General features: G+C 58.4%; 1 protein-coding gene across 1 annotated transcript; it reads left to right on the top strand.

The window, feature by feature from the left end:
- The first annotated feature begins 2,038 nt into the window (after positions 1–2,038).
- Positions 2,039–3,601, top strand: LOC138110259 (brain-specific homeobox/POU domain protein 3). Its single transcript, XM_069014967.1, has 2 exons — positions 2,039–2,158; positions 2,696–3,601. The coding sequence occupies exons 1-2, from the start codon at positions 2,039–2,041 to the stop codon at positions 3,599–3,601; spliced, it is 1,026 nt and encodes a 341-aa protein (XP_068871068.1).
- Positions 3,602–19,226: the final 15,625 nt, after the last annotated feature.

Below are 19,226 nucleotides of genomic sequence, written 5' to 3'. Positions count from 1 at the left end.
AGGGGGGCCAGCAGGAAGAGCCCAGCAAAAGGAATTGTGGAATACCCTGTGACAAAAGCTCCCGGAGTCATGAGAGTTTTAACAAACCCAGCGGGAGGGGATAGATCCCTCCACAGAGCACCTGGAAGGGACAATTCCCCTTCTGAGGAATTCTGCTGGAGTCTCAGTGGAGCTTTCCAGCATCCACTCTCCTCTGTCCATCACCTGATCCTGCAGCTGAGTGGAGATGGTGGCTCAGAGCTGTGCTGGCAGCGGGGAGAAGGGAAGAGGCTCCCAAGCTCCTGCCTGCGCTCGCCTCCAGAGGGTCGGAGCACCCTGGCAGGACCTGGTGGCCTCTGGCACCTGTGGGATTCTGCAGTGCTCAGGAAGGGCTGACAGTGCCTCGGGCCACCAGGGACAGGGCCTTCCTGGCTGCACTTGGTGCTGGGGCAGTTTTCCCCAGGAGGATTTCTCTGGAGTCAGGGTTCAGCCCTGCGGACTCTTCCCCCACCCCTCTGCTTGAGCCAGGTGCTGCTCAGGGCTGGTTTGGGGGACTTCTGTGGTGGATTTGGTGGCCGTGCCCGAGCCTGGGCTGTGCCAGACATGGTGGTTGGGGCTTTCAGTTTCCTGTCACTGGATCTGAGCTTTCCCTGGGCAGGTTTGGCATCAAGGAAACATCTCTGGTGGTTCCCCCGTGTCCCTGCCCACGGCAGGGGGCTGGAACTGGATGATCTTTAAGGTGCCTCCCAACCCAACCAATTCTATGATCTTTTGGGGAATGGTTCAGCCTCTCAGGTAGGGTGGGGGTCAGGCCATGGGGTCAGGTCAGGATTTCCCTTTCCCTGTGAGACTCGCTGACCCTGTCTGTCCCAAGACACCTGGCGGATCCCCAGGAGAGGGGACCCAGAGGATGCTGAAGGGACCAGGAAACAGATCCTCCCCCTGACTCCTGGAACACCTGCACCACGTCCCAAAGCCACTCCTGAGGCTGGACGCTGGGGCTGGACAAGCACACCGTGTTCCCTTGAGAAGTTTGCCCTGAGCATAACCAAGGACCCCCCTGCCCTCCATCACCCCTAGGCACTGGGGTTCCTCCTTGTCAGCCCCCCTGCTCTGGGCTGCCAGGGCTGTCATACTCCTCATGCACCTTTTGGGAGCATCTGGGGGGCTGCAAACCGCCCCCCACTCCCCCCCCGATCCAGCAGTGCAACCAAACGCCGCTTCGGCGGTGGCAGGAGCTGGCCTTGGTGGCAGGGAGGGAGAGAGGGAAGGAGCTGTGGGGAAATTCACACGGACGGGTGAGTGCAGAGGCAGCGGTGGGATGGAGAGGGGAGCATGGAGAGGCTGCACGGGCAGACGTGGAGCCCGCGGGACCCTGCACGGGAGGATTTGGGGAACGAGCCAGGGAGATCCATTGAAAAAGGGGAAAAAAAAAGTTGGTGAAACTTTTCTTGATTTCGTTGTTTTTATGATTTTTGACCCACGGATCTTCCCTTCAAAGGGAGAAGGGGAACGGCTCCTCTTCAGCCCCGCGTTCGGGGCTGTTCTGCTCCCCAAACGCCCCCGGGGGAAGCAGCCCGGAGCCGCGGGCAGGGGGCGGCCGGGGCTGGACGGGAGGTGGGTGGTGCCCCCGGACCCGACGCGACGAGGGGGGGACAGGGAGAGGGGCGCACCTGCGGGAACGCCGGGATGGGCAGAGAGGGGCGGAGGTGGGGGTTGAGCCCCGGTTTGGGGGGTTTCACCGACAGGTGGGAAGCTCTGGTTTTCGGGGGGAGGGTTACAACCGGAGCAGGGGGAGGCGCGATCTGGGGAGGGGGTACCACGGGCGGCGGGGGTGTGAGCCCCGGTTTGAGGGGGGCTGAGCTCACTGCCCGGGGGCGGGCGGTGGGAGGGACCTCCGCGGCCCCTCCCGGTGGGCGGGGGGCGGGGGGGCCGGGCTATAATGCCATTGATGCCGGGCGGCGGAGCCAGACAATACCGCGCCCCCGAGCCGGGTGCCCGGAGCGCCCTGCCCTGCCCTGCCCTGCCCTGCCCCGGCCGGCCCCGCTCCGCTCCCACCATGATGTCCATGAACAGCAAGCAGGCGTTCAGCATGCACCCCATCCTGCACGAGCCCAAGTACCCGCACCTGCACACCAGCTCCGAAGCCATCCGCAGAGCCTGCCTGCCCGCCCCCCAGGTAAGCCCCGGCACGGGCTTCGGGAGCTTCCGTACGCACCAACTTACTCTGGTTTCCCTTTGCCTTTGGGTTCCGTTGGGGTTTGGGGGGTCCGCCCTTCCCTTCCTCCCTCCTCCGGGGCGCCGGGCCCGGCGGGCGGGGGGCTGTCCCCGCGGGGAGGGGTCCGGGGCAGCCGGGGGGCGCGGGGGTCGGTCCCGCTCGGGGAGGTTCGGCCGTCCCGCCCCGCTCCGTGCGAGCGCTGGACAGAGCGGGGCTGCGGGACCCCCGACGGCTCCGGCCTCTCCGCCGCTGCCTCTCTTTTGGGGAGGTCGCCCCGGAGGGCAGAGTGGGTGCCCGACTTGGAGGGAGAGCGCTCGGCGTCTGGCACCCCGCTGCTTTTATTCGGGGGGCGCGGGTGGCGCTCGGTTCGCGTTACCTGTCCCCGGCAGTGCCGATGGGGCCGAGCGGGATCTCCGTCACGCTGCTTCCCTTTAATCCTCTCCCGCTCTCTCGGTTTGTTTTCGCTCCCGCTTTTTTCCCCCCCGGCCCTCCGTGCAGATCCAGGGGAACATCTTTGCGGGCTTTGACGAGACGCTGCTGCGAGGGGCCGAGGCTCTGGCCGCCGTGGACATCGTGTCGCAGAAAACCCATCCCTTCAAGCCGGACGCCACCTACCACACCATGAGCAGCGTGTCCTGCACTCCTACCTCGTCCTCCGTCCACCTGCACCACCCGTCCGTGCTGACCACGCACCACCCCCACCACCACCACCACCAGCCCTCGCAGGGCCTGGACGGGGAGCTGCTGGACCACCTCAACTCCGCCCTCCCGCTCGGAGGGGTGCCGGGCCCCGACGTGGGCTCCACGCCTTCGCACCCTCACTCCCACATGTCGGCCATCAACCACATGGCCCACCACTCGCAGCCCATGAACATGTCCCACCCCCACGGCCTCGCTTCCCACGCCGTCATCTCCGGCCCCGAGACGGAGACGGACCCGCGGGAGCTCGAGTCCTTCGCCGAGCGCTTCAAGCAGCGGAGGATCAAGCTGGGGGTCACCCAGGCGGACGTGGGCTCCGCGCTGGCCAACCTGAAGATCCCGGGGGTGGGCTGCCTTAGCCAAAGCACCATCTGCAGGTTCGAGTCCCTCACCTTGTCCCACAACAACATGGTGGCCCTCAAGCCCATCCTGGAAGCGTGGCTGGAGGAGGCGGAGAGGGCGCAGAGGGAGAAAATGACCAAACCCGAGATCTACACGGGGGGGGACAAGAAACGCAAGCGCACGTCCATCGCCGCCCCCGAGAAGCGCTCGCTCGAGGCCTATTTCGCTGTCCAGCCCCGGCCCTCCTCCGAGAAAATCGCTGCCATCGCCGAGAAGTTAGACTTGAAGAAGAACGTGGTGCGGGTCTGGTTTTGCAATCAGAGACAGAAGCAGAAAAGGATGAAATTTTCTGCCACCTACTGAAGAAGGGGCTGGGGAGGCAGCGGTGTGGGGGGGGTGCTGCCCTCCTGACCACCCCCCCAGCCCTTCCCAAACAGGGCTTGGGGTTGTCGGCTTTTTTTTTTTTTTTTTGGGTTAAAAAATTTGGAAAAAAACGAACAAAAAAAAAAAGGAAAAAATAAACCTTAAAATAAAGGGAAACGCGCCCAAAGCAAAGTGAACAGTTTGGTGCCTGCTCCTCACCCCTGGGCGAAGTGGCCCCGCTGTTCTGACTGGTACAGACTGCTTTTGTAGATAAAACTGGAGAAAAAAAAAAAACCAAAAAAAAGGTGGAGAAAAAAGAAAAAGACAAAATGAAAAGGCCAAGGGGGAAGTTTGGGGGTGCCTGGAGTCGGGGCAGCAGCAGCAGCGAGAGCCCGGTGGGTCTCTGTCACAGCCCCTCCCGGCTTGGGGGCCGTGGCACCGCTCGCTCCTCTGTGTCCACTCCTCTTCTTTCAAAAAAAATCTTAAAAAAAGGAAAAGAAATGAGAAAGGAAACGAGCTGGAAGCCAGCTGTAAACCCGGGGTGCTCCCCGCTGCCAGGGTCCCCGCACACCCACGCACACACACGCACCTGCATGGTTTTGTTCTCTCCCCTGCCCCCCGCAAACCCATCGCGTTTTTGCAGTACCATTTCTGTTTCTACCTCATCGGCTAAATTGAAAAAAAAAAAAATTAAAAAGGATAAAAAAAAAGGAGAAAAGATTAAAAAAGGGAAAAAAAAAAAAAAATTGGCCCGTCCCTGGAGTCGCGGTTTGTTCGGGGAAATGGAGATTTATTTTGCGTTGGTTTCACTCAAACCGTTCGATTTCCGTATGGTTTCACTGTATAAAATCCTGCGCTTCGACAATCACGTCCTTGGGGCTCAGCGGAGCGGCGGGAGCGGCCCGAGGCAGCGGGGACGGAGCCCGGCCCGGCCTCGGGGCGGCTGCCTCTGCGCATAGGGAACTCTGCACTTTCGAAGGCAAGAAAACTCTTATTTTCCCCCCTTTCCTTTGCATATTTAATAGAGAAATTTGCCTCCTTTTCTTTTCTTTTTCTTTTTAATTTTTTTTTTTTTGAATTAAAGGAGATTTCGTTCCGCTGTGTGTGTGCTGAATGAAATTTTGGTGTCTGTGTACGCTGCAGCATTTCAAATAAATCATGCACGTTTTACCTCACCCTCCTGCCTCCTGCAGTTACTGCGGCTCCGGGGAGCCCCTGGCCCGGCCAGCCCTTGCCCGGGACTCCCGGGCAGCTCCTCCAGCCATCACCGCGGGGATGGAGGCCGGCTCCGTCCCCCTCCGCGGGGACAGACGCGACCCGCCGGGAAGGGCAGCGGCGGGGGCAGAGCCGCCCGTGCCCACGCGGGACGGGGCGGGGGTGGCCCGAGGGGACCGGGGGGTCCTGGCTCCCCTCCGGCCCATCGCGGGGGGGGGGGGGTTTTGCCTCTTCCCCGCCCGGTGCCGTGCGGAGGTGCGGGGGGATCTCGCCCGCAGCCCGGGGGTCGCTCCCGCAGCCGGGGGTCGGTGGCGGGGCCGGGGAGCGCTCCCGGGAACGGCGGCGGGGCCGCGCTGCGACCCTGACCCCGCAGCCCGCGCTGCCCGGGGGGGGGGGACACCCCCAGGTGCCCCCTGCCACCCCCAGGTGCCCCCTGCCACCCCCCGCCTGCCCAGGCTGCGGCGTCAGGGGCTCCGAAGGGGACATTCCCCCTCTCCCGGCTCCGCGCACCCGCTGCCGACCGCACCGAACCCCCCCAAACGCGCTTCGGTCGCTCGGCGGGCGGGACGGGGCGGCAGAACCGGGGCCCTAAAGCCGGGGGAGTCCCCTCTGTCCTGGGGGATCAGAACCTGGGGGTCCGCTCGGTTCCGGGGAGACGCGGAAAAAAGGGATAAAAACAAGGGATTTTTGTTGGTTTTGTTTGTTTGGGGTGTTTTTGTTTTTGTTTGGTTTTTTTTGTTTGAGGGGTTTTTGTTTGTTTGGGTTTTTGTTTGTGTGGTTTTTTTTTTCGTTGTTGTTGTTTTGTTTTGTCTTATTTTGTTTTATAACTTATTTGGGGAAAAAAAATAACCAAAGTCACGTCATGGTGTTGAAGTCCGACAGCCGGGACCCTGCAGCTTTTACGGGGCAAAACCAAAATAAAACAAGGAAAAATAAAGTAGAATAAAATGAAATAAAATACAATAATGTGAAAGAAAATACGATAAAGTGAAATAAAATAAAATGAAGTAAACTGAATGAAAATAAACGAAAGAAATGAAGTCAAATAAAATAAAACCAAAACCAAACAAGCAAAAAACCTAAAGCAAACCAAACAAAAAAATCCAAGCAAACAAGACCCTAAAGCTCCACAAAGAAACAAGAAAAAAAATAAAAAGAAAAAAAAAGAAAAAAAAAAGGAAAGAGAAATTAGGGAAAATTGTGCGGCTCCCGAAACAGCTTTCGGAGGAGCTGCTCCACCTGGGCGAGCGGGGCCAGCTCGGCGGTGACCGGCAGAGCCCAGCCTGCCCTGCCCGCACCGTGGGACCCCCCCACCCCCTCCGCACCCCGTTCCGCACCTCTCCCTTTATTCCCGGGCGCTTCCCAAACCCCATCCCTTTGTTCTTGCGCTCCGTCCCTGTTTTCTCCACGCATTTTCATAAATAGACCTTGGCCGAGCGCTGCCGATGAAACTTTAATGAGGCGGGATGCTGAGTGCTGCCCGGGGGGGCCCCGGACCGGCTCCGCGCAGCATTAGCGGGGCCCGGCCCCCCCTTTCCGCGGCTCCCCCTCGCAGCCGGAGCCGCTCCCGGCGGCTCCCCCGCCCCGGGGCCCCCGCGCCCCTCCCCGGCCCGTGCCCGGTGCCGGGGCCGGTGCCGCGGTGCCCCCGCTCCGCCAAGTTCACGGGCGATGCAATATTTATCAGGCGCGCTCATAAAACGCCGGGTGGGTATTTCCCAGGCACAAACGCAAAGCGCTGCGCTGGGGAGCCGGAGCGGGGCCGCCCCGGGACCCCCCGGCCCCCGCGGCCGCCAGGTAAGGGGGGATCCGAGCGAAGGATGGGGCAGCTCCGGGCGAGGAGAAGCGGGGCTGGGCCGGGAGGGGCGGGCGGAGAGACTCTGGGAGCGGTGATGAGGCCTGGAGAACTCATCACAGCCGGGGCGCTGGGCAGGAGCCGGCCCGGGCACTGATCCTGCTGCTGCTGCTGTGGTCCCTGCTCCTGTTTCTGCTCCTCCTCCTTTTCTTGTTCCTGCTGTTACTCCTACTCCTTTCTGCTCCTGCTCCAGCTCCTACTCCTGTTTCTGCTCCTGTTCCCACCTTGGTTCCTGCTCCTCCTCCTTCTCCTGCTCCTATTCCTGCCTTGCTCCTGCCCCTGCTTCTGCTCCTGCTCTTCCTGCTCCTGCTCCACCAGTTCCCACTATGCCCAGGCCAGCGCGAGCCTCCAGGATCCTCAGGGAAAAGCCTGGAAGGAGGTGGAGAAGGGCCCCTTGTGCTTCCCCCGCCCCCTGCTCCCGAACAGCCACTCCTGGTCCACAACAGGTCAGGGAGAAGCTGCTGCTCCTTCCTGGTGCAGCTCTGGCAGCCAGGACAGACTGGGAGCAGGTCCCAGCCATGGTCTGGTGTCTCAGGTTCTGTGTCCAGCTCCTCTTCTGAGGGTCTCCTCCTGCACCAGGACCCTGGCTGGGTACCCAAAAAAGATCCGAATCCCTCCAAATCCAGGCTCTCTGCAGATCACCTGGCACAGGGTGAGGTGGGAAAAGCCCAGAGTGAGGAGAGCAGGTGAGGGAAGGAAAACAGACAGACACAGGGGTGTCACAGGCACTCCCTGCTCCTGGGGCACAAAGGACACCGCTGAGCCTGACACTGCACCCAAAACAGCATTAAAGGAAGGGAATATTGACAGGAACGGACACTCCACTCTCACCCTGGGTTTTCATCTGAGCTTTGATGTATGAGCAAGGTTGGAGGTTTTTCAGCTCTTGCTCTGGCAGCAGTTCCACCTTTACAGGCGCCTGATAATCCAGCCTGGCCCAGAGCGCCTTCAGGATGAGCTCAGCTTCAGCCACCTTTGAGGACCCGATTCCTCATCTACCTCCAGGCTGGTGGGATTGAGGGCAGGGTCTTATCCCTTCCCCAGGGCCCTGGGCGGGAGATGGGGCACCCTGAGAACTCAAAACATCAACACCAGCCACTCACCAGGGACTGGATGGAGATGCTTTGGGGACCGTCGGAGCAGAGATGCACGGATGAGAGGAGAGCTCTGGGCTCCAGTGAGGGTCACTGGAGAGGGACCAAGGGGCCTCTGCTGCAGTTCAGCTCTGATATCAACCTCTGATATCAGCCCTCAACTCAGGACTTGGAGGCACCTTCATCACCTTAGAGCCTGTAACGGTGCTGAAGGACCAGCTCGGGTGGAGACACCAATGAACGGGGGTGAATCCCACCCCTGGTGCTGCAGAGGCTTCCCGAGGAAAGCTGCCCACCAGTTCTGGGCTGCTGGAGCTGGCAGACACCAGTTCCTGGAGCTCTCCCCAGCTGCTGGTGCTGCAGCCAGGATCTCTCTTGCAATCCAGCCCTTCCTCCAAGTTTCCCTCCATGCCAAGCTCTTTTGTGTTACTTCTTGCTGTAGAAGCCAAGACCCCCCCCAAGAATTTGGGCACCTGAATCCCTTGTGCTCAGATGTGACAGAGGCGTGATCCAGGCCAGTGTGGCTGTGCCACCACCACCACCGTGTGCAGGGATGCGTTTAAAGAGCTCCATCCATGCCCTGCTGAGCTGAGGCTGGTGACTGCAGGCAAGTGCAGATGTGTTTGAAGGAATCCCCGGAGAAGCCCTGCCCCTCTTTTATCTTTTAGGATAATTCAGGATGGTGCATTCTTTAGGCTGTAGAGCTGCTCCAGATCCCTTCACCCCGCTTTGTTTCACAGGCACAGGGCCCATCTGTGCTTCCCAAGCAGCAGGGTGACAGCAAACGGTGCCACCTCAGCCCCCGTGTCCCGCTAAATCCCACGCCCAAGGGGCTGATTTCTCCACTGGGAAATGAGGGCAGGAATATCCAGCCTGTCTGGGGACCATCAGTGGGTCCCATCTGTCCATCCATGGAGCTCAGAGTGCTCACAGAGAGCTTTCAAAGATGTGGGGAATCTGCTCCACCAGCAGCAATCCCAGTGACAGCAACGGCACTGCCTCACCCCAGAGGGACCCAGGCTGAGGGGAGGGATACCCGGACCCCTGCTCAGATATTGCTGGCACATCCCACCCCTGGGTCAGGAGCAGAGAAAACGCTCCGTGTTCTTTAAAGGATCCTTCCTTTGAAAGCTGGGCAGGTCCGGGGTGCGCCCACTCCCGGCTTTCTTCTATTATTCCATGTGTTTCAGTGCAGGGCAGAGCAGATGTATTTTTAAAGATGCTCGGGGTAGGCTCTGTTCCACTGCAGGGAAAAAAGGAGTGAGGCCATAATTAGAGGCTCCCTCGGCACCTGAGCAGCGGGGAGGACAGCCAGGGTGAGGGGAGCTCAGGGAAAAGGCTTGGGAAGGAGTTTGGGAAATGGAGCGGGGCATTCCATGGGGCAAACCTGGCAGCTGGCTGCATGGTAGGACAAGAGGAAATGGCCTCAAGGGAGGTTTGGGTGAGATATTGGGAAAATTCCTTCATGAAAAGGGTGGTCCAGCCCTGGAACAGCTGCCCAGGGCAGTGGTGGAGATGCCATCCCCGGGGGGATTTCAAATCCGTGTGGACGTGGCACGTGGGGACACGGGTCAGTGGTGGCCTTGGCAGTGCTGAGGGAACAGCTAAACCATTCAGGGATTCTTTGATCCCAGGGAAAAGGAACAGGAATTATCCCCTTCTCCAATGGATCGGTTGCCCTTCACCAGGACCAAGTCCCGGGTCAGGGGCAGCTGCCTGTGGTAGGAGCAGCTTTAACCCTTGGCTGAGCAAAACCAGAGCTCCCTGCTCATCCCAGTGTCAGCAAGGAATGAGAGATCCTAACAGATTTACAAATTTGCGGGTTTAAAAAATTTATTTCATTTCGGTTTTGTTTGTTTGTTTGTTTGTTGGGGGTTGTTTATTTGTTTGGTTTTTTTTATTTGGTTTGTTTCCATCTGTATTAAAGAAATACTTCCAGAAATTTAATCTTGTGCTTTTCCCGAGGTCTTTATCTCCCCAACCTTCACCTACAGGAACAGCCTCCTGCCCCCATCAGCCCTCCCAGAGCCCTGCAGGAACAGCCCCATGTTTTTAGCCAGAAACCCCAAGGAAGTGCTGTAGGATTTGCCTTCAGATCTTTGGGGAAATCGAGAGTAAGGAAGCTCACAGGCAATTCCAGGAGCTTTGGGATCCTGGAGATGGAGAGATCAGAGATAAAATCTACATTTCATCTGCAGCACCTCACCAGCACCTCCAGCAGCTGTAGGAGAATTGGAGCTCTCTGAGTGATGTGGAAGTGTCAGCTGAGGACCGTGTTTTATTTATGGCAGGCATGGAAGGGTTTGGGTTCACACAAGGAAAAATCCGTGTGTTTGTATAAAATCCTGCTCCACCACTCTGCGACTTCCCAGCTGCTGCCTGGGGGTCCCAGGGAGCTGTTCCAGAGGTGTTCCAGGGAAACAGCCCCGAGCTCAGGGAACACTGCCTCATCCCTCTCCAGCTCCTGGAAGCACTTCCAGCCTCGCTGCTGGATAAATTGTGGAGCAGGGCCACGTTCGTCTCTTTACAAACCAGAGGAAATACCTGCTGGCCTTGAAACAGGATGGGGGAGAATTCACCACACGGGGATCTGGGATCTGTCCGGGCTTTGAACAAATTCCAAACTCCGACATGAATGTTCAGGGCAGAATTTTCCCGTTGTTTATCAATATTTGCAGCATGTCCAAGGGGAACAGCATTCCAGATCCTCAGATTAGGAAGGGCAAACTCATCGTGTCCATTTTAGCCACTAAAACGAAAGCAGGGCTGGCTCAGGGTGCCACTGGTGGCAGTGGGGGTTCAGGGCAGGGATGCTGCGTTCATGGCATCACCCAAATCAGTCAATGTTATTTGGAGGGCCCCTTCCCTCACCCTGAGTCACACCAGGAGTGAGTCTGTTCCCTCTCCTACCTTCCCCCTTCCCCTTCTCCCTCCAGCCCCTCCACCATCTCTCCTGCTCTTCCCTCCTCCCTCTTTCCCAGGGAGGTCTGTCTGTCTGTCTGTGCAGTCTGTCCGCACCCTGTGCATCTGCTCCCACCCAGCTGCTCAAGGACCCTCTCACAACTGGTCCAGCCCAGCTCCTCCAGCACCGGGGCTCTCCACCAGCCCGTCCCATGGGAAGCGGTGGCTCCTTTTGTTCTCCCCTCTCTCCCGGCCTCCCTGGCACCGGGCACTGTCTCGCGTGGGGATTCCTTCCTGCTGGAAGGACCAGAGGGACCCTCCCGGCGGAGCTGCTCCCGAGGGAGCGGGTGCTGGATGTGGCCGGGCCCGGCTCTGGCAGGGACGAACCGGGACCGAGCCGCGGCAGAGCGGCACCGAGGGAGCCCCAGGCTCCAGCCTCTCCCCGCGGAGCCCCGCTGCCCGCAGGGAGCCGGAGGAGCGCAGCCTCCCGCACACGGGCTAATGGCTCCTGATGGCTCCTGATGGCTCCTGATGGCTCCTGATGGCTCTTCCCGGAGCTGCTCCGATTGCCTCGCCCGGCTCTCTCCTGCTGCAGTTCCCCGGCTCTCTCCTCAGCCCACGGAGCGCTGACTTCCTCCGGCTCCTCGCATGGATTTTTTCCCACCCTGGCTGTGCTCTTTAGCTCAGATCTAAGCGAGCTTTCCGAGCGCGCTGCCTGGATGTCTTTATTAAAACACACAGTTTAGGGAGGGGGCTGAGGGAGAGGGGGGTGGCTCAGCCCTGGATTCAGGCTGCAGCCAAAACCATGGGAATCTTCTGCTCCACAACTGTTCCCAGCCGCCGACAGCTGCGCAGTGCAGCCAGCAGGACACGGGGTCACCCCCCTGGCCATGACTAATTCATCGCGGAGGGCAGCCCCTCTGCTCGTTCCCCTGGGGCCGGGTCTCCTCGGGTGTGAGGGCAGGTGGGCAGACAGGGACATGTCCCCGAGGGCCGCGGGCCAGCCGGGGGAAGGGGCTGGTGGCCGGGCTGGTGGCCGGGCTGGTGGCCAGGCTGTGCTGCCATTCCCTGCGGCTCCCGGAGCAGCCCAGCTCTGTGTGAGGGATGCAGAGCCGTCGGGCCGCTCGAGAGAGCGGCTCCTGAGGAGGAGCCTTCCCTCGGGAAACTTGGAGCCCTGGGTCAAATTTTGTTCTCGGATAGCCGGAGGCTGAGAACATCACTGCAGGCAGGACAGGCACTGCCGGACTCGGAGCCTCTGGGACTGCCAGTCCCCGGGAGCAGGGAGCGAGCGGGATCCCGAGGTCTGGCATGGACCTCCGGCCTCGCCTTCCAGCACAAGCTGCCAGGAGCTGCAGTGCTGAGGAAAGCAGCTTTTCCTTCCACCAGGAGCTGTTTTCCCATCACAGCAACCCCACCGACGACCTGGAGGCCTCAGACACAACTCCGAACTTCTCCTCGTGGTGTGCCAACCCCGGCCAAAGCTTCCCGACCTCCTGGCACCCCGAGTCCGCCCCGCAGCCGGGTGCAGCCATCCTGCTTTCCCGGCTCCGTGCCTGCAGGAGCGCGGAGGAGCAGCTGCCTGCCCTGCCCAGCAGCAGCTGCACCAAGCCCTGCTCCTGCCGGGGAAGTGCTGATTTCTGCCGTGCTGGCTGCGCATCCCCCTGTGAGCGACTGGCTGCTGGAAGGCCCTGCCCGAGCCAGCCACATGCTTCATGATGTCAATCGCAGTTCAGAGTTAATTATTCATGAGAAAACTTCATAATGTGCTGTTAAGTGGGCTGCAGGATATTTTGGTTAAATTAAGGGAACCTGAAAGCTCCCTCTGTAGGGTGTTGCTCCTCGGGCCTCGCTGAGAGCAAAGGTTCAATTAGAGCTCAGGCGCTGTGGCCTCTGCCATGGCCTCCGATTACTGGAGCCACGGGAGTGTGGAGATCAATCCAACGCCCCAGCTTCGTGTTTCCAACAGGAAAATTCCAAGTGAAGCGTTTCCCAAGAAGACTTGGGGTGGTGGAAGGTGTCCCTGCCCATGGCAGGGGGGTGGAACCAGATGAGCTTTGAGTTCCCTCCCGACCCAAAGCCGTCCGTGACTCTGTGACTTCAGAGCGGGTTCTGCAGAGTCCCCCTGAGCCTGCAGAGAGCCTGGCACGGGCTGTGCCCACCATGGAGCCACAGGAGCATTCAGGTGGGACAGGCCTCCAGGATCACTGGACTCATCTGTTAACAGGCCAGTTCACTCCCAGACTCTTCCTCATTCATGGAATCATCTGGGTTGGAAAAGACCTTTAGGGTCATCAAATCCAACCCATCTCTAAAGAAACCTCTTTCATCGGGTCACTCTCACTCCTTCAAATGTTTCATACCTTGGAGCCTCTCCAGCCTTGGGGGAAGGAGTGGAGGGGCAGCTCCCACATCTGTCCTCCCTTGGTGCTGGGGCTGGGACCTTCCTCAGGCGTCCTGCTGGCCCAGGTCTGCAATCTCAGAGCACTTTGGGTCCTCTCTTGTTGTTCGGAAGGACCGAATCCGGTTGGTGAAGCAGAACCACCCCCTCCTGCACAGCTTTTCCTGGGATGGCTGCAGGGATCTCGGGATGCTCTGGATTCTTTTTGAAGCCTCGTTAGAGGAGCCGACTGGCAGAGCTCTGACAGGTTCTGAAGCCTTTCCCGAGCATCCCCCTTGGCCACGCTGCCTCTTCCCCTTCTCCCACTGTTTATTACTAATGGATCATGTTGCCTTGGCTCTCTGGGCTGCTCATGAATGAGGGAACATCTCCGTCCCCTGCCTGCTGGATCAATGGCCTTCCAGACCAACTTTCCCTCCTACATGTTTTGCCAGCCTTGCTGTTTCCCTGCCCCTTCTGCTGCCAGGAGAACCTCGACCAGGAGAAGTTTGGGTCTCCACAGTGAGATGAGGTGACCCCTGTGCAGGTGGGAACATCTGCAGGACACTCAGGGCATGGACTGGGAGGTGGGATGGACTTGTCCATGGATCGGGTGTCCCCATCCCACAGTTGTGCCCCCATGCCCACCTTCCCCCCTGTGCCCTTTGTTACTGGCACAAGTGTCTGACACAGCTGAGCACTCAACTGCCTGAGCACCAAAGTTTCTGGGAATAACAACCCCTGGAAGCATGGCCAGGGTCATCCCAGTGGTGAGACCTCAGGCTTTAAACAGACAGAGGGTACGTACAAGGAAGGATCAGATTTGGGATTAGACATATGGAAAAAATCCTTCCCTGTGAGGATGGGGAGGCCCTGGCACAGGGTGCCCAAAGCAGCTGTGGCTGCCCCTGGATCGCTGGCAGTGTCCAAGGATGGATGGGGCTTGGAGCAGCCTGGGACAGTGGGAGGTGTCCCCTAGCTCTAGCTGGAATTAGATGGGCTTTAAGGTCTCTTCCACCCCAAACCATTCTGGGATTTTATGGAAGGAGAGGGGGTGATGCCGTGATACCACCCTGGGACAGTGCCAGGGGCTGCAACAGGGAGAGAGGGGAAGTCACCCTGTAAGGGACACTGATGGAAAGGAAGCCTCTGGCCGGCCTTTTCCTGGGCTCTGTCACCCCCAGGGGCTGGGCACAGGCCATGCTGTGTCCCTCTCGTTCTGCTGGATGAGCTGGAGCCAGGCAGCCACGCGGACACCGGGTCACCAGCAGAGAGGATCCCACACCAGCCTGCCCCTGGGCATCTTCCCAAAGGTGTGTGTGTGTGGAGGAGAGGGAACCTGCCCTGCCCAGGAGCCACGTCCTGCTCCTCCAGGTAAAACCAGCGAGCACCTGGAAAGCGAGCCCAGACACGGAGCACGAGGATGCACTCAGAGCAGGAGGGAGCCCTGAAGGAGTGACTGGGCACTTGGCAGGGAATGAAATGCAGTTTGCAGGGAATGAAAGGCAGCTCGCCTCCACGCCAAGCCTTGATGGCTTCATTCTGCTTCCTCAGGCTCTCAGCTCCTGCAGCCTGGAGCCGGCTCCTCGCAGGGCTGGGAGGGAGGGGTGGAGGCAGGGCAGGAGAAGGCCTCCTGAGAGCCTCTCCAAATCTTTAACTCGGTGAAAGCTCTGCCCTTCAGAGGTCTCAGCCCTGCTGTGGGGTATCCTGGCGATGGATGTCACCTGCCCTTGGTGCCCCAGCCCTGCTGCACGGTCACAGCACGGCCTCCACAATAAATTTTCATGGAAATAAGAAAGCATCCAGCAGTTGTTTCCACCCAGAGACCTTCTGCCTTTGCTAAAATCCTCATTAGGTGGCCAAGAATCCTAGAACCTGGAAGACCCTGGGTTGGAAGGGACCCCCAAGGACCATCCCGTCCAACCCCTGGCCCTGCACAGAGCCCCCAACAGCCCCACCCTGGGCATCCCTGGCAGCGCTGCCCAAACACTCCTGGAGCTCTGGCAGCCTCGGGGCCGGGACCATTCCCTGGGGAGCCTGGGCAGTGCCCAGCAGCCTCTGGGGGAAGAACCTTTCCCTGATATCCAACCTAAACCCCCCCTGGCCTAGCTCCAGCCATTCCCTGGGGCCTGCCCCTGCTCACAGGGAGAAAAGAGCAGCAGTTTTCCCTGGTGGCCATAATTCATCCCGTGAATGAAGGGAGATCTTCAGGACTGTGATGCCAGGGGAAGGGAGCTGGGATGGGGAGTGCTGGGAATCGGAGCTGCTGGGTTTGTTTGCTGTCCCATATCAGGGCATTTGCTGGTCCCAGGCAGTCTGGGGGTGAAAGCAGCTCCCAAAGTCACCCTGCTCTTCCAGGGTAGTGGAGGCTGTCCCGGGGGTGGCTGTGAATGAGCTCTGGTGAATGAGCTCTGTCCCCTCCCTTTATGGCAGGATGCTCCTGGTTTACCCCTCTGAATGATGAACCTAAAAAAAAATACGGATAACTGGGGAAGGCAAGGCCAAAAGCATCCTCAGCCCACAGCAAATGAGGGTTCCTGTCATCCCCCTTGCCTGGAAGAGAGGGAGGACCTGGCCATGTCCCCAGCTCTGCTTCCATGGATGAATCTCATCCTCACCCTGCCTTGGTGCAGGAGGATCCAGTCCTGGCGATATTTGGGCAGCTCCAAGGACAGCCCAACCCTGCCCAACACCTTCTCCTCTTACCACATCCAGCTCCACACCTCTCCTGGCTCCTTCCTGTGAGGATTTGGCCCTCTGGAAGAAGAGCTTGGATCACAGGCAGAGACAGAGCAGAAACTGCCCCATTTTGGGTTTGGTTGAGAGCAGCAAATTGCAGCTGCTCCAGCACAGCCCCTGACCAGTTCCTACCCCAGCCATGGAAGGGATCCCATTCCCACTTCCAGCCTCAGCTCAGAGGGGTCGGCCCCTTCTCATTTTGGAGGGCTCTTGACTTTCTTTCTCTCTTGCCTTTCCCCCCCTTTCTCCTCCAGCTTTTCTCTTCCTCCTTTTTTCTTTTTCTCTCTTTTTTTTTTCCTTCCCCCCCCCTCCCACCTCCCTTTTCAGCCTCTGTTCTTCATCCATTATTTAGGCTTTTCTGACTGTAACAGCAACATTCGCCTTGTATACCTTGTGTGGGGTTTAAAATATAGATAAAAGCAGAAGGTCAGACTTGAAACACAGATTCTGACGGTTGCTGCTGACTTTGTCTGGGAGCTACAAAATCTGGAGCTGTCTGTGCCCAGCAATGGTTTTGGTACAATTGGGTTTTTGGGGGTTTAGGGGTTTTTTTGTTGTCTGGTTGATATTCCTGCCAACTGTCTTAGTGTTTGATGCTTTCATCCAGCCTTTCAGTTTCTAAAAGTTCTGGGGCCTGGCTGGCTTCAGGACAGGGGAGTTGGAGCCATGGAATTCCTGCTTGGAGGTCTAATCTTGACCCAGCACAGCAAATACCTGCTGCTCCCCTGTCCGGGACGAGGCGGGGAGGGCTGGAGGTGCCTCCATCCACATCCAGCAGCCTCTAATTGGCACCTCTGGTCGGAGATTCAGCAGAGCCAAGGACTTTCCCTTCCAATTATAAATGTCCTGCTTCTTTCATGTTGCTTTCTTCAGCCATCAGAGCGATTGGATTCTGAGGACAAATGTTTGTGGGAGATAAATTTCGAAGTCAATGTGGGAGCAGTCCCAGAAAACATAAAACACTTCATTGTCCATTTGAACGGGCAGCGGGGCAGGGAGGGCGTCCTTCCAGCCAGGAGACAAACAGGACAGGGGTGGAATCCCCGTTGCTGGAGGGATTTCAAAGCCCCGTGGATGTGGCACTTGGGAACGCGGGGCAGTGTGGCCTTGGCAGCACTGGGGGAATGGTTGGACTCGATGCTCTTCAAGGTTCCTCCGACCCAAACTGTTCCGTGATTCCCTGAGAAGGGGCAGCAGGGGATGCTGATACTCAAAGCTCCTTTTTCCTGTCCCTGAGATCCATGTGGGCAGAGAAAGGCACTGCAGGAGAAAGAGCTGGGAATGCTCCAAGGAACGGCTGAAGGGCCATTCCAAGCAGAGACACCAAGTGCCAGCCTTGCCAGGCAGCGCTCACCAGGAGCAGGGCAGGACAGTGATATCCCGGGTTTTTCCTGCTGGGAGGTTACTGGGAATGTTCTATCTCTGCACAGAATATTTCCAGAGTACAGAGACTTGGCCCACTTAAAACCAGACCCAAGAGCTGTCTCCAAAACTGAGACCTGCACATTTCATCATCAGAGAATCCCAGGCTGGTTCGTGTTGGAAGGGTCCTTAAAGACCCCCTGGTTCCAATCCCCTGCCGTGGACAGGGACACCACTGTCCCCATCACGGTCAGGTGGCTTCAGCAGCCAGCTGGGATCTGCAGCTCCACCCTGCTGGGTGCCAGCAGCCACCTAATCCAGGTGGATATTCCAGTGGCAGGTGTTGTTCAGGAGGCTCCATAGCCCAGCTGGCACTCCCCAAATAACCTTTCTTCACTCCAGCCCAAGGGAAAATGCATCTGCCAGGTGAAGAATAGGAAGAGAGGAGGAAATTCTTCCCTGGGAGGGTGGGCAGGCCCTGGCACAGGGTGCCCAGAGCAGCTGGGGCTGCCCCTGGATCCCTGGCAGTGCCCAAGGCCAGGCTGGACATTGGGGCTGGGAGCAGCCTGGGACAGTGGGAGGTGTCCCTGCCCCTGGCAGGGGTGGGATGAGAGGAGTTTTAAAGTCCTTCCCACCCAAACCATTCCATCATTCCATGATTCTATTCCAGTTTCCTTGTAGGCACTGCCCTTGCCCAAACAGGATTTGGGAGCACACAGGGAAAGGCTGCAGTGCTCCTGTCTCACATCCATCTCGCAGCTCTCCCTAAAAGCCAAACTGGGCAGCAGATCCGGGCATGGATCCATCGGTGCTCAGTGGTTACGGCAGCCCTGGCAATGGCCGGGGTGGCTCACAAACGATTCCTTGGCCAAGGAATCGAACTCTTCCTCCCAGATTTCCCAACATGGAGCACTTCCTTCCCTGTGCCTACAGCTGCAGGTCATGTGCCAGAGGTGTCACATGGAGCACGAGGACAGGATGCACCATCATTTCCAGGAGAAATAGGAAAAAAGTCACACTGTGAAGGGAATCCCCAAGACCAGCAGCTCCTGGTGCTCCGGCATCTCTGGGTTAGGGGATCCCAGCAGTGTGTATGGATCGAAATTGGCCTGTTGGGGTTTATGGGGCCTTGAGGAAGAACATTTCCAGGGAGGTTTGGAGTCCCCATCCCTGGAGGTGGCACTCGGAGCTCTGGGCTGGTGACAAGGCAGGGATCAGGCACAGGTCGGACTCGATGATCCTGGAGGGCTTTTCCAACCTCTGGGATTCTGGGATTCTGTGACTGAGGAGCATCTCTAAAGTCCTTGAGGTGACATCTTTGTATCCACCCCCAGGCTTGCCAAGCCAGGTCCACATCCTGCCCTTCCCAGGATGTTAAACATCCAAAGGAAAGAAAGAAAAAGGGCTTCCAGTAAATGCAGGAATCATGACACTGCTGATCACAACTGCTTAAGCTGACATCATTAAACTCAGGAAGTTTCGAGGTAGGAGTGTGGGACTCTTTACATAAATGTCTCCCTTCCAACCCTACTGATTCCTGGCCTCGGTGGCAGGCTGGCACGGGATAATTATCCATTTTTGCAGTGTCTCTTTCCACCGATGTTCAGCACGTTTGGGAATCCCTTTCCATTGTGATTCTCGGAGCGTTCTCCCTCTGCCACCTGCAGCTCAGTGACATCCCCCTGCTTAAACACCAAAATGTGAAAATTCCTGAATATCCTACTGCTCCCCGTGAGGTGGATGGCACCTGCAAGTCCTTGGTGCCATGGGAAGGCAACTTGGAATTTTTACTGAGAGGAATTTCCTCTGGGTTTTGGTGGCAAAAGCCCAGTGTCCCAAGCCCGGCTCCTGAATCCCCACTGCTCCTGGTCCCGACAGATCCCCATGCTCCGTGCTGCTGCTGATGGGGGGCTGAGGCCACCCCAGTTTTCTGCGATCCTGTGCCTGCAATAATCCCTCCGAAGCCCGAGAGTTACTTTTGTTTTCTTCCACCAACTCTGTCCATTTCGCCTTTGGCAAACATCGATTTTCCACAATTCCCCGCAGCCCTCATAAAGCAGCTGCCAAAACGGCTCCCTCGTGGGC

This window comes from Aphelocoma coerulescens, chromosome 4A, assembly GCF_041296385.1.
Source record: "Aphelocoma coerulescens isolate FSJ_1873_10779 chromosome 4A, UR_Acoe_1.0, whole genome shotgun sequence".
Lineage (NCBI taxonomy): Eukaryota > Metazoa > Chordata > Aves > Passeriformes > Corvidae > Aphelocoma > Aphelocoma coerulescens.
Note: the sequence above shows the minus strand (reverse complement) of the source record. Positions and strands in the feature narration are given on the sequence as shown.